The sequence below is a fragment of the Amblyraja radiata genome, chromosome 7 (genome assembly GCF_010909765.2).
Source record: "Amblyraja radiata isolate CabotCenter1 chromosome 7, sAmbRad1.1.pri, whole genome shotgun sequence".
In the NCBI taxonomy this organism is placed as follows: domain Eukaryota; kingdom Metazoa; phylum Chordata; class Chondrichthyes; order Rajiformes; family Rajidae; genus Amblyraja; species Amblyraja radiata.
This window is the reverse complement of record NC_045962.1, coordinates 84261655-84274356: the sequence shown is the minus strand read 5'-3', so window position 1 is coordinate 84274356 and position 12702 is coordinate 84261655. Positions and strand designations below refer to the sequence as shown.

Below are 12702 nucleotides of genomic sequence, written 5' to 3'. Positions count from 1 at the left end.
TGAAGATGAAAAGGAAATTGGATGCATCCCAACAACGCTGCTTGAGGAAGATCCTGAAGACCAGCTACAGAGACCACATCACTTGTGGAGCTACCCTTCACAGTCTCCCGAGGAGAAGAGCCAGGGCGCTTCAGGTTTCATGTTCACTCCAAGACATTTCAACACACTTGTACAAATTTTAATGATGACTATTATTTTTGGACCCGACGGGGAAGTTTTCTTTCTCCCAGTGGACTAATTTCCCTCCAAATCACGATCCTCCCTCTTTGGGAAGAGCTTTCGACTGAACACTATTTAACTGATTTTCAGGTCTTTAGTTCAGTTTAGTTTATTGTCACGTGTACAGTGAAAAGCTTTTGTTACTCGCTAACCAGCCAGCGCAAAGACAATACATGATTACAGTCATGCCAGTTACACTGTATAGATAATACATCATAATCATAATCATACATGATAAGGGAATAGCGTTTAATGCAAGGTAAAGTCAGCAAAGTCCGGTCAAGGATAGTCCGAGGGTCACCAATGAGGTAGATAGTAGTTCAGCGCTGCTCTCTGGTTGTGGTAGGATGGTTCAGTTGCCTGATAACAGCCAGGAAGAAACTGTCCCTGAATCTGGAGGTGGTGTGTGTTTTCACACTTATGTACCTCTTGCCTGATGGGAGAGGGGAGAAGAGGGAGTGACCTAGAGAGAGGGGTGAGACTGGTCCTTGATTATGCTGCTGGCCTTGCAGAGGCAGCGTGAGGTGTAGATGGAGTCAATGGAAGGGAGGTTGGTTTGTGTGATGGTTCGTGAACCACAAACCACAGGGCTTTGGAACTTTCCCACACCGACCAACATGCCCCACCTGCCTGCGTTTGGCCCATATCTCTCTGAACCTGTCCTATCCACGTACCTGTCTAAATGTTTCGTAAACGTTGCGATAGTATCTGCCTCAACTACCTCCACCGGCAGCTCGTTTCATACACCCACCACCCTTTGTGTAAAAAAGTTGCCCCTCAGGTTCATATTAAATCTTTCAACCTCCTCACCTTAAACCTATGTTTTCTGGTTCTCGATTCCCCTCCTCTAGGTGAACGACTGTACATTCCTTCTTCCCCTTGCTCCAGTCCAACAGAAGGTACAGAAGCTTGAAAGCACGCACCACCAGACTCTGGAACAGCTTCTTCCCCTCTGTTATCAGGCTTCTGAACGGTCCTTCCATAAGCTAGAGTACTGTCCGATTCTCCTCTACCCCATTGTGGACATTGGACTTTGTCTCTGGAACTGGTGCGCTACAATGCTGAGAACTACAGTATATTCTTGCTATTGAGGGAGTGCAGCGTAGGTTCACCAGGTTAATTCCCGGGATGGCGCGACTGTCATATGCTGAGAGAATGGAGCGGCTGGGCTTGTACACTCTGGAGTTTAGAAGGATGAGAGGAGATCTTATTGAAACATAAAAGATTGTTAAGGTTTTGGACACGCTAGAGGCTGGAAACATGTTCCTGATGTTGGGGCAGTCCAGAACCAGGGGCCACACAGTTTAAGAATAAGGGGTAAGCCATTTAGAACGGAGATGAGGAAACACTTTTTCTCACAGAGAGTTGTGAGTCTGTGGAATTCTCTGCCTCAGAGGGCGGTGGATGCCGTTTCTCTGGTTACTTTCAAGAAAGAGCTAGATAGGGCTCTTAAAGATAGCGGAGTCAGGGGATATGGGGAGAAGGCAGGAACGGGGTACTTGATTGTGGATCGTGGATCGGCCTCTACAGACGTCTGCAGACCCACAAGTAGACGACCCTAAGGAGGAGAGGACAGTCATACTCGTTTTGAGTGACTACCGATGATGATGATTAGATTAGCACAGCAAAGCAATGCTTGACTGTACCTCGGTACAAGTGTCAATACTAAAGCCAATCCACCAGCACGTTATATTCTGCCGCAGATTTCAGCATCTTTTGCTTCCCCACCACTAGATTATTGTTGCCAATTCGCCACCAATCGTGGTCTGTTTATGAGGCAGTCACGAACAGGTGCAAAGGGATGCGTAGAGACCCAGTTCACTTATCATAAGATCATAAGTGATAGGAGCAGAATTAGGCCATTCGGCCCATCGACTACTCTGCCATTCAATAGACAATAGACAATAGGTGCAGGAGTATGCCAATCCAGCCCTTCGAGCCAGCACCGGCATTCACTGCGATCATGGCTAATCATCCCCAATCAGTACCCCGTTCCTGCCTTCTCCCCACATCCCCTGGCTCCGCTATCTCTAAGAGCTCTATTTAACTCTCTCTTGAAAGCATCCAGAGAATTGGCCTCCACTGCCTTCTGAGGCAGAGAATCATGGCTGATCTATCTCTCACTCCTACACTGCAAGGGCCAGGAAGAGAGCGGGCAAGATCATCTCTGACCCCTCTCACCCTGGCCACAAACTCTTTGAATCACTTCCCTCTGGAAGGCGACTCCGGACTGTCAAAGCTGCCACAGCCAGACATAAAAACAGTTTTTATCCACGAGTAGTTGCTCTACTCAACAGCCAAAAATCTGTAGCCTCCCTTTGATCTGGTATTTTGTTGGTTCACATGCTTGATCAATGGTGTTTTATCATTAATGTTTTATTATTATTAATGTTTAGTGTTTTCTGAGTCATTCGTAACTGTCACTGTATGTCATGTTGTTACTTGTGGGCGGAGCACCAAGGCAAATTCCTTGTATGTGAATACTTGGCCAATAAACGTATTCATTCATTCATACACTTCGTAACATTAAACAACGGCTGGTCAGAACTTCAGAACATCCTGTTCTCCTTCCTCCCTTCTCCTCACAACCAGATCCAGAGCGGAAACAGAACTACTGAGTCCGCGCCGACCAACAATCCCCGCACCCGAACAATATCCTACACGCACTGGGGACAATTTACAATTTCACCGAGCCAACTAGCCTGCAAACCTGCCACAGCATGTGGGAGGAAACTGGAGCACCTGGAGTAAACCCACGCAGGTCCCTCTGTGCAGTCAGCAGCTGTAGTCAGGATCAAACCCGGGTCTCTGGCGCTGTAAGGCAGCAACTCTACCCATGCTGTTGGCTACTGTTTTGTGCAAAGAAACCTCTCTCCTCAGGCATCAGGTTCGATGTCCCCAAGGCCGAAGAATGGAAAATGAAATCCAAGCCATTTGATTTCGCAACCCAAACAGTAATCTTCTCGTTTTATTTCGCAACCCAAAACGCCAAATTCACACAGAGTCTGTGAACCTAATCCCCTCGTTTCTCCTGTGGGTCTTGGATCATATTCTGATTAAAATTTCAACGTGACTGACACAAAGATCAACATTATACAGCACACACCACTACAAGCTGCACTAACATGCACCGAGCGTCGCTCATTGTAAACACCTCCCTGCTCCAACATCAACAATTCCTCAGCCGAAATCCTTTGATTCTCATTGCCTCTGTGACACTCATCATCTTATCTTAATCTTAACCTAATCCTGGTTTTTGAGAGAAAAAAACAAAAAATTTTGAGCAAAAAATGAAAGTGTCTTGCATATAAAAAAATTCAACCTGACTGACAGAAATATCAACACGTCCCACGCAGTTTGAAAAGAAATGATATTACTTTTGAGTGCTGGCGGACAAATATTTTCCCTGTAAATATGAAGGATTCTCCATCTGAATAGTTCTAAGTTGGACCATCCAGAAAAAACATGCTAAAACAACGTGTTTGCTTCAGACCGGGGGAACACGGACAGTCCATCACACACGTACATGTACAGAGAGACCTGCATTTAGATTAGTTTAGAGATACAGCGCGGGACAGAGGCCCTTCGGCCCACCGAGTATGCTCCAACCAGCGATCCCCGCACACTAAAGGGCCTGTCCCACTTGGCGATTTGTTCGGCGATTGCCGACATCATTGACTGATGTATGAGGTCACCGAAAAATTTGGGGCGTATGACATGTTTTTTCAAGTGTGGCAACATTATTTTTTATTGCCGCTGGATTTTGAAAAGTTCAAAATGTTTTGACGACCCTGATATGACGCCGGCAGTCGCCGAAAAAAATCGCCAAGTGGGACAGGCCCTTAACACTATCCTACACACACTAACGACAATCATACAACAGGCCCTTCAGCCCAACTCACCCATGCCAACCAAGATATCTAAGCACGTCCTGTTTGCCCGAGTTTGGCCCATACCCATCACCAATGTCCTGTGCACTGCAACATGACGCCATTCCATCAGAATACTTTCCATAGCGTCTCTCCAGAGAATTCTACCAGCAACAGTCCACACATAACAAATTTCCACAAATAAATCTTACAATAGCCAAATATTGTTATAAGTGGCTTAGTTTAGTTTAGAGATACAGCGCGGAAACCGGTCCTTCAGCCCACCGAGTCCGCACCGACCAGCGATCCCCGCATATTAACACTATCCCACACACAACCAGGGACAATTTACATTCATACCAATTAACCTACAAACCTAAACGTCTTTGAGATGTGGGAGGAAACCGAAGAGCTCGAAGAAAACCCAAGCAGGTCACGGGGGGAACGTACAAACCCCGTACAGACGGTACCCGTATTTGGGACCGAACCCAGGTCTCTGGCGCTGTGAGGCAGCAACTCTACCGCTGCGCCACCGTGCCACCCCAGCATTAAGGCAATCATGATTTTCTCCACAATTCTATTGGATTAGTGTAAATAAGACATTGTACAAGACAACGGTGAGGCAATATTTAGAGTGTCGTGTTCAGTTTTGGTCAGGAAAGAAGGGGAGGTCGTTGAGGGGGAAAGGGTGTAGAGAAGATTTACGAGGATGTTGCCAGGACTCAGGGTCCTTGAGCTACAGGGAGAGATTGTGCAGGCCAGGACTTTATTACTTAGAGCGCAGGAGGATGAGGGGCTGATCTTATAGAGGAGTATAATAAGATCATGAGAGCAATAGATCTGGTAAATGCACAGTCTTTTACCTAGAGTAGGGGAAATCAAAAACCAGAGGACATATGTTTAAGGTGAGGGGGGAAAAAGGTTGGCAAGTCTGAAACGATCTGCCGGGGTTTGACAAACATTCGGACAGATACATGAATACGGTAGATTTAGAGGAATATGGGCCCAAGTTCAGGTGTGGGACTAGTGCAATGGGGCATGTTGCACAGATTCACCATCCTCTGAATGAAGACGGCACCTGATTACAATCAAACCATCCACACAGTACAGATAAATGATAGAGAGTATAACAAGGTAAAGCCCAGTGAAGTCCAATTAAAGATAGTTCTAAGCTTTCCAACGAGGTAGATGGGTGCTCTCTAGTTGGTGAGAGGACGGTTCAGTTGCCTCATGAGTTCATGTGATAGGAGCAGAATTAGGCCATTCGGCCCATCGTCTCCTCCGCCATTCAATCATGGCTGATCTATCTTTCCTTCTTAACCCCATTCCCCATGCCCTCTCCCCATAACCTCTGACACCTGTACTAATCAAGAATATATCTATCTCTGCCTTAAAAATATTTAATGACTTGGCCTCCACAGCCTTCTGGGGCAATGACTTCCACAGATTCACCACCCTCTGACAAAATTCCTCTTCATCTCCTTCCCAAAGGAAAGGTTATGACCTTTGGTACTAGACTCTCCCACTAGTGGAAATATCCACTCCACATCCACTCTATCCAGGCCTTTCACTATTCGGCAAGTTTGCCGAGTTGCCTGATGGCAGCTGGGAAGAAACCTTGCGGTGCAGACTCGAAGGGCCAAATAATGTGTAAAATAGTCAATCTGTGTCCACAACATAGAACGTAGAACAGTAGACTCTGATGGGCCGAATGCCCTAATTCTGCTCCTATCATTTATGATGTTATGATCATAAATAAATAAATGTTATGATCATAAATGATCTATTTCATTCACTCCATAGATGCTGCCTCACCCGCTGAGTTTCTCCAGCATTTTTGTCTACCTTCGATTTTTCCAGCATCTGCAGTTCTTTCCGCTTATAAGTAAGTTTATTAGCCAAGTATTCACATACAAGGAATTTGCCTTGGTGCTCCGCCCACAAGTAACAACATGACATCCAGTGACAGTTACGAATGACTCAGAAAACACTAAACATTAATAATAATAAAACATTAATGATAAAACACCATTGATCAACATAGAAACATAGAAAATAGGTGCAGGAGTAGGCCATTCGGCCCTTCGAGCCTGCACCGCCATTAAATATGATCATGGCTGATCATCCAACTCAGTATCCCATCCCTGCCTTCTCTCCATCCCTTTAGCCACAAGGGCCACATCTAACTCCCTCTTAAATATAGCCAATCAAGCATGTGAACCAACAAAATACCAGATCTTATACCTCTCTTGCCTGGTGGGAGAGGGGAGAAGAGGGTCTGAGAGGAAGAGGGGGCAAGGGGTTGGAATGAGGACAAGCGGTAAGCAGTATTCCCGGGTGGCGAATGAAACCTTGCCTGTCTCACAGCAGCGGAGAAAGTTCCCACCAGGCTCATTTACGCCGCTAATCCAATGTCCAGCGAGACAAAGCCAGTTTGATCGCCATCCGGTCACAAACTCACCGAGGTCACAAGTGGGGTTTTTATTATTTAACAAACGGGGAGCATTCTCCGGCATCCCTCGTGTCAGGAGCTACAAAGAGCTCCGACGATGAGAAAAAGCCACATCGGCATTTAAACAAAAATATGGACGCAGATTTAAAGACCACTAGAAAGGCAGGGAAAACAAATAAAGGGATGTGAAGTATAATCGGAACTGCTACGGTTTAATATATATGTATTTTCAAAAGGAGCGGGCTTGGGTCACACAAGATTTCCTCCTTTGTGGGAGCTTTATTCCTTGAAACTACTGCTGAAACATGACACTAAATACAGTAAACGCTCGCTTTAATGGACCTCTTTATAACGTCGAGTGTGGAAAGGACCCACAGATTCCTCTGCTCCCCTCTCCCATCGGGGAAAAATGTGCAGAAGTGTGAAAACGCACACCTTACAGATCCAGAGACCGCTCCCTGGCAAATTTGTCCCTTCCCACCCAAACCACCTCCCTCCCCTGGCACTTTCCCTTGCAACCGCAGGAAATGCTGCACTTGTCGCTTTACCTCCCCCCCTCGACTCCATCCAAGGACCCAATCAGTCTTTCCAGGTGAGGCAGAGGTTCACCTGCACCTCCTCCAACCTCATCTATTGCATCCACTGCTCTAGATGTCAGCTGCTCTACATCGGCGAGACCAAGCGCAGGCTCGGCGATCGCTTCGCCCAACACCTCCGCTCGGTTCGCAATACCCAACCTGATCTCCCAGACTCACAACCCTCTGTGTGAAAAAGTTTTTCCTCATCTCCGTTCTAAATGGCCTGCCCCTTATTCTTAAACTGTGGCCCCTGGTTCTGGGCTTCCCCAACATCGGGAACATGTTTCCTGCCTCTAGCGTGTCCAAACCCTTAATGATCTTATATGTTTCAATGAGATCCCCTCTCATCGTTCTGAATTCCAGAGTGTACAAGCCCAGCCGCTCCATTCTCTCGGCATATGACAGTCCTGCCATCCCGGGAATTAACCTGGTGAACCTACGCTTCTTCTTCTTGTGAATGAAACATAAACCAAAGGAATAGTTAGATCTCAAGCCGGGTGTTGAGCAGCCAGGTTGTTGTATCTGCGTCAATGTCTGCCAGGCTCTGAGCTGCATTGGGTGGGTTGTAGAGCGGGCACCCAGAGATGACATGGTTGGCTGTCTGTTGTTCTTCTCCACATTCACAGGCTGGGCTCTGGCGGAGCCCCCATCTCCACACGCTGGCGTTGAAACGCCCAACTCCAGTACCAAGTCTGTTGAGCTTCACCCATGCTCCTCTGGGGAGGGCAGACCCTGGGCAGCTTTTATCTGGTGAACTTACGCTGCACTCCCTCAATGGCAAAAAAGATATTTCAATGCTGGATCAGTCGATTAAACTCTTGCTTGCTGCGTCCCCTTATCCCTGTCCTCCTTGTGAAAGTTATTTATGCCCCTGTCCCAATTAGGAAACCTGAACGGAAACTTCTGGAGACTTTGCGCCCCACCCAAGGTTTCCGTGCGGTTCCCGGAGTTTTTTGTCAGTCTCCCTACCTGCTTCCACTACCTGCAACCTCCGGCAACCACCTGCAACCTCCGGGAACCGCACGGAAACCTTGGGTGGGGCGCAAAGTCTCCAGAGGTTTCCGTTCAGGTTTCCTAAGTGGGACAGGGGCATAATGAACCTGAATTCATCTCTAAGTCGGCCAGTGCGTTTTGATTACAACAAATCTCTCTGTACGGCTCCCCCCCCCCCCACAATTATCTCTCGTCTCCGCTGGCCTGCCCAACAGTCAATACTGCTTCACCTCATTTATCAAACATCGTTGAAGAATTCCGAACAGCACCGTTACTCACGGAAAAGCAATAAAATGTCGGGGCAGCTCCTTAAAATAAATATCATCCCTGGTCTCTGGCACTTGTTGGTTTTTTTAGTTGTTTTGTTGTTATGTCTTTGAGAGAGAGAGAGAAAAAAAAAATCAATGAAGCAAACAGCCCTTGAAGACTCTTGGCTGAAGTGCTGATATGTGAAGACTGAGTCATCGAGTGCCAAGAATACTTGGCCCGGCGTGCAACCACAGAGACACATTTACGTGTGGGTTATGAGGGTGGAGGATGCCCACTCGCAAGGTCTCAGCACGGACGACTTGCTTTTATTGAACACTTTCACAGCAGCTAATTAACTTACAAACAATATCACACGGCCAGCCGCTGTGGAAGACAGTAGGAAAGGTGGCGAGAAAACATGCCCACGGAGGAATAGTAACATCTTGAGTAATAGTTTGTGAGCAAATAGAGGGGGAGACTGAATTCCAGAGTTTAGGGCTAAGCCTGCTGATGTTGCAGGTTCCAAAGGCATGCGTACAAGATGCCTGGGTAGGAGGGACCTGCAGATGCTGGTTGTCACCGGCGATAGACACAAAACGCTGGAGCAACTCAGCGGGTCGGGCAGCGTCTCTGGAGAGAAGGAATAGGTGACGTTGCGGATCGAGCGGTCACGGTGGTGCAGCGGTAGAGTTGCCGCCTTACAGCGAATGCGGCGCCGGAGACCCGGGTTCGATCCCCGACTACGGGTGCTGCCTGTACGGAGTTTGCACGTTCTCCCCGTGACCTGCGTGGGTTTTCTACGGGATCTTCGGTTTCCTCCCACACCCCAAAGACGTGCAGGTTTGTAGGTTAATTGGCTTGGTGTAAAGGTAAAAATTGTAGGATAGTGTTAATGTGCGGGGATCGCTGGTCGGCGCGGACCCAGTGGGCCGAAGGGCCTGTTTCCACGCCATATCTCTAAACTAAACTAAACCTTATATCTAAACTAAACTAAACCTTGTCTGAAGAAGGGTCTCGACCCGAAACGTCGCCTATTTCCTTCGCTCCATAGATGCTGCTGCACCCGCTGAGTTTCTCCAGCATTTTTGTGTACCTTCGATTTTCCAGCATCTGAAACATAAACCTTATATCCAATCTATTGGGAAAGCACGCAAAACAAAGCTTTTCACTGTACCTCGCTACATGCGACAATAATACACCTACACCTGTAGTACATTGTATTTTGCTGTGGATTCCAACATCTGCAGTCTCTGGTGTCGTCATCACTAGATTATCGTGGCAAATTTGTACCGGTTTGAGACGGAGAGAAGATGCTGGAGAAACTCAGCGGGTCAGGCAGCAACTCTGGAGAAAGGGAACAGGTGACATCTCAGGTCGCAACTTTTCTTCAGACCTGAAACGTCACCCATTCCTTTTCTCCAGAGGTGCTGCCTGACCCGCTGAGTTACTCCGGCATTTTGTTTCAGTCACAAGACGTTTGTTTTGAAGGAAGGGCAGAAAGGGCTCAAGATTAGAACGGCGACTAATGCTGAGAACCGACGCACGATGGCGCAGCGGTAGAGTTGCTGCCGTACAGCGCCAGAGACCCGGGTGTGATCCTGGCCAAGGATGCTGTCTGTACGGAGATGATATGTTCTTCCTGTGTCCATGTGGGTTTTCTCCGGGTGCTCCAGTTTCTTCCCACACTCCAAAGTCGTGCAGGTTTGTTGGTTAATTGGCCGCAAAACTGTGATCACGTAGAAATAGTGTGGAGGTGATTGTCGCTCGTCGCAGGCTCGGTGGGCCAAAGGGCCAGTTTCCACACTGTATCTCTAAACATAGAAACATAGAAAATAGGTGCAGGAGTAGAGGCCATTCGGCCCTTCGAGCCTGCACCGTCATTCAATATGATCATGGCTGATCATCCAACTCAGTATCCTGTACCTGCCTTCTCTCCATACCTCCTGATCCCTTTAGCCACAAGGGCCACATCTAACTCCCTCTTAAATATAGCCAATGAACTGGCCTCAACTACCTTCTGTGGCAGAGAATTCCAGATTCACCACTCTCTGTGTAAAAAAAAAATTTCTGTGTGTATTTGATGTGTATTATTGTAATTTACTGTACTTCTAATAAAAATAAAATTAAAAAAAAAAAAAAAAAAATGTTTTTCTCATCTCGGTCCTAAAAGACTTCCCCCTTATCCTTAAACTGTGTGACCCCTTGTTCTGGACTTCCCCAACATCGGGAACAATCTTCCTGCATCTAACCTGTCCAACCCCTTTTCTCTGGGTGCCCGCTCTACCACCCACCAAATGGAGCTCAGGGCCTGGCAGACATTGACGCAGAGACAACAACCTGGCTACTAAACACCCGGCTTGTTTCCTGCCTCTAGCTTTCCTGTCCAAACCCTTAACAATCTTATATGTTTCAATGAGATCTCCTCTCATCCTTCTAAACTCCAGAGTGCACAAGCCAGGCCACTCCATTCTCTCAGCATATGACAGTCCCGCCATCCCGGGAATTAATTTTGGTTAGCATAGACAAGGGGGTAGGGAGATTGCAACCTTCACGTGGTCCGCCCTGTTTCGACGAATGCAATCAACCCGGTGTGCACAATCAAATAGAACAAGTTATCCGACAGCTTTAGGCTGTGCACGCCATACGCAAGAAGAAGAAGAAGCATAGACAAGTTGGGATGAATGGCCCGCTTCCACGCCACCCATGGATGAACGGTGAAGCTCTTACCACGACTGAGCACGCCTCCGCTTTCCTTGTAGTCCAGAATCTCAGCGTCCTTCCTCTGTAAGAGCAGTGTGAGGTCCACAGTCTGCCTGTGCAGAGCCTGCATCATGGTCAGTAGTGGACAGACCATGTGGTGGGATACCTGGAAATGGAGACAATGGTTAGGTTTAAGGTCAGTGTGTCAGAACGGACTGCCCATGCTGGTTTAAACCAAAGACGGAGACAATAGACAATAGACAATAGGTGCAGGAGTAGGCCATTCGGCCCTTCAATGTGATCACGGCTGATCATCCCCAATCAGTACCCCGTTCCTGCCTTCACCCCATATCCCCTGACTCCGCTATTTTTAAGAGCCTATCTAGCTCTCTCTTGAAAGCGTCCAGAGAACCGGCCTCCACCGCCCTCTGAGGCAGAGAATTTCACAGACTCACAACTCTCTGTGAGAAAAAGTGTTTCCTCGTCTCTGTTCTAAATGGCTTACCCCTTATCCTTACTCCTGCCAAGCGCCTTAAGTATTAGAAAGGCGCTATATAAATCCCATCCATTATTATTATTATTATTATTCTTAAACTGTGGCCCCTGGTTCTGGACTCCCCCCAACATCTGGAACATGTTTCCTGCCTCTAGCGTGTCCAAGCCCTTAACAATCTTATATGTTTCAATGAGATACCCTCTCATCCTTCTAAACTCCAGAGTGTACAATCCCAGCTGCTCCATTCTCTTAGCATATGAGTCCCGCCATTCCGGGAATTAACCTTGTAAAAGCTGTAGTAACTCAGCGGGACAGGCAGCATCTCCGGAGAGAAGGAATGGGCGATGCTTCGGGTCGAGACCCTTCTTCACCCGTTCCTTCTCTCCAGAGATGCTGCTTGGCATCTGCAGTTCCTTCTTGTGCAATCTATGCTCAACTGAAATGCGAGCAGATCCATTTCATCTCTGACTTTTCAACTTCCGAAGGAGTTTAACGCTGCCCATACATATATATATATATATATACAAGTAGCAGAAACAAGGAACTGCAGATGCTGGTTCATACGTATCCTCACAATTTCCTGTACATGCAGGAAGGAACTGCAGATGCTGGTTTGAACCGAAGATGGACACAAAGAGCTGGAGAAACTCAGCGGGACAGGCAGCATCTCTGGAGAGAAGGAATGGGTGATATTTCAGGTCAAGATCCTTCTTCAGACCCGTCTCAACTCTTCTTGACCCGAAATATCACCCATTCTTTCTCTCCAGAGATGCTTCCTGAGTAACTCCAGCATTTTATGTCTACGCTTCGAACCAGCTCGCCGCCCGCTCCCGCATTCCGCGGTCTTTAATGCGGCTATATGTCGGGTATGCCCAAGGTCGTGACCGGTATTCCCTTGACTGGGTCCTCCGGACTTCGCCCCGGGCTTTAACAGGACCTCTAGGTAGAGGTTCCTGTAGGAAGATAAAACCTGGAAAAAGTTTTAAAAACTTACCTTCAGGTCTGACTGTGGCAGGAGAATCACGTTCACCCTGCCAGTCGTACGCAATGCGTTAGACGATATGACACGCATGCATCCTGGCGGGTTCTTCACGTAGTCACTCACGTGACTCCGAAGTAAAATGTGAGGTTATCCACTTTGGCGGC

At 47.5% G+C, this 12702-nt stretch overlaps 1 protein-coding gene across 3 annotated transcripts in view; it reads right to left on the bottom strand.

Moving 5' to 3' along the window:
* nhej1 (non-homologous end joining factor 1) overlaps nucleotides 1–12702 on the bottom strand; it is a 43499-nt gene that overhangs the window by 5641 nt on the left and 25156 nt on the right. For all 3 annotated transcript variants that reach the window (XM_033024879.1, XM_033024882.1, XM_033024880.1), the window contains exon 4: nucleotides 11088–11226. In XM_033024879.1, coding sequence (XP_032880770.1) covers nucleotides 11088–11226 — 139 coding nt within the window. The remainder of the gene's footprint in view (nucleotides 1–11087; nucleotides 11227–12702) is intronic.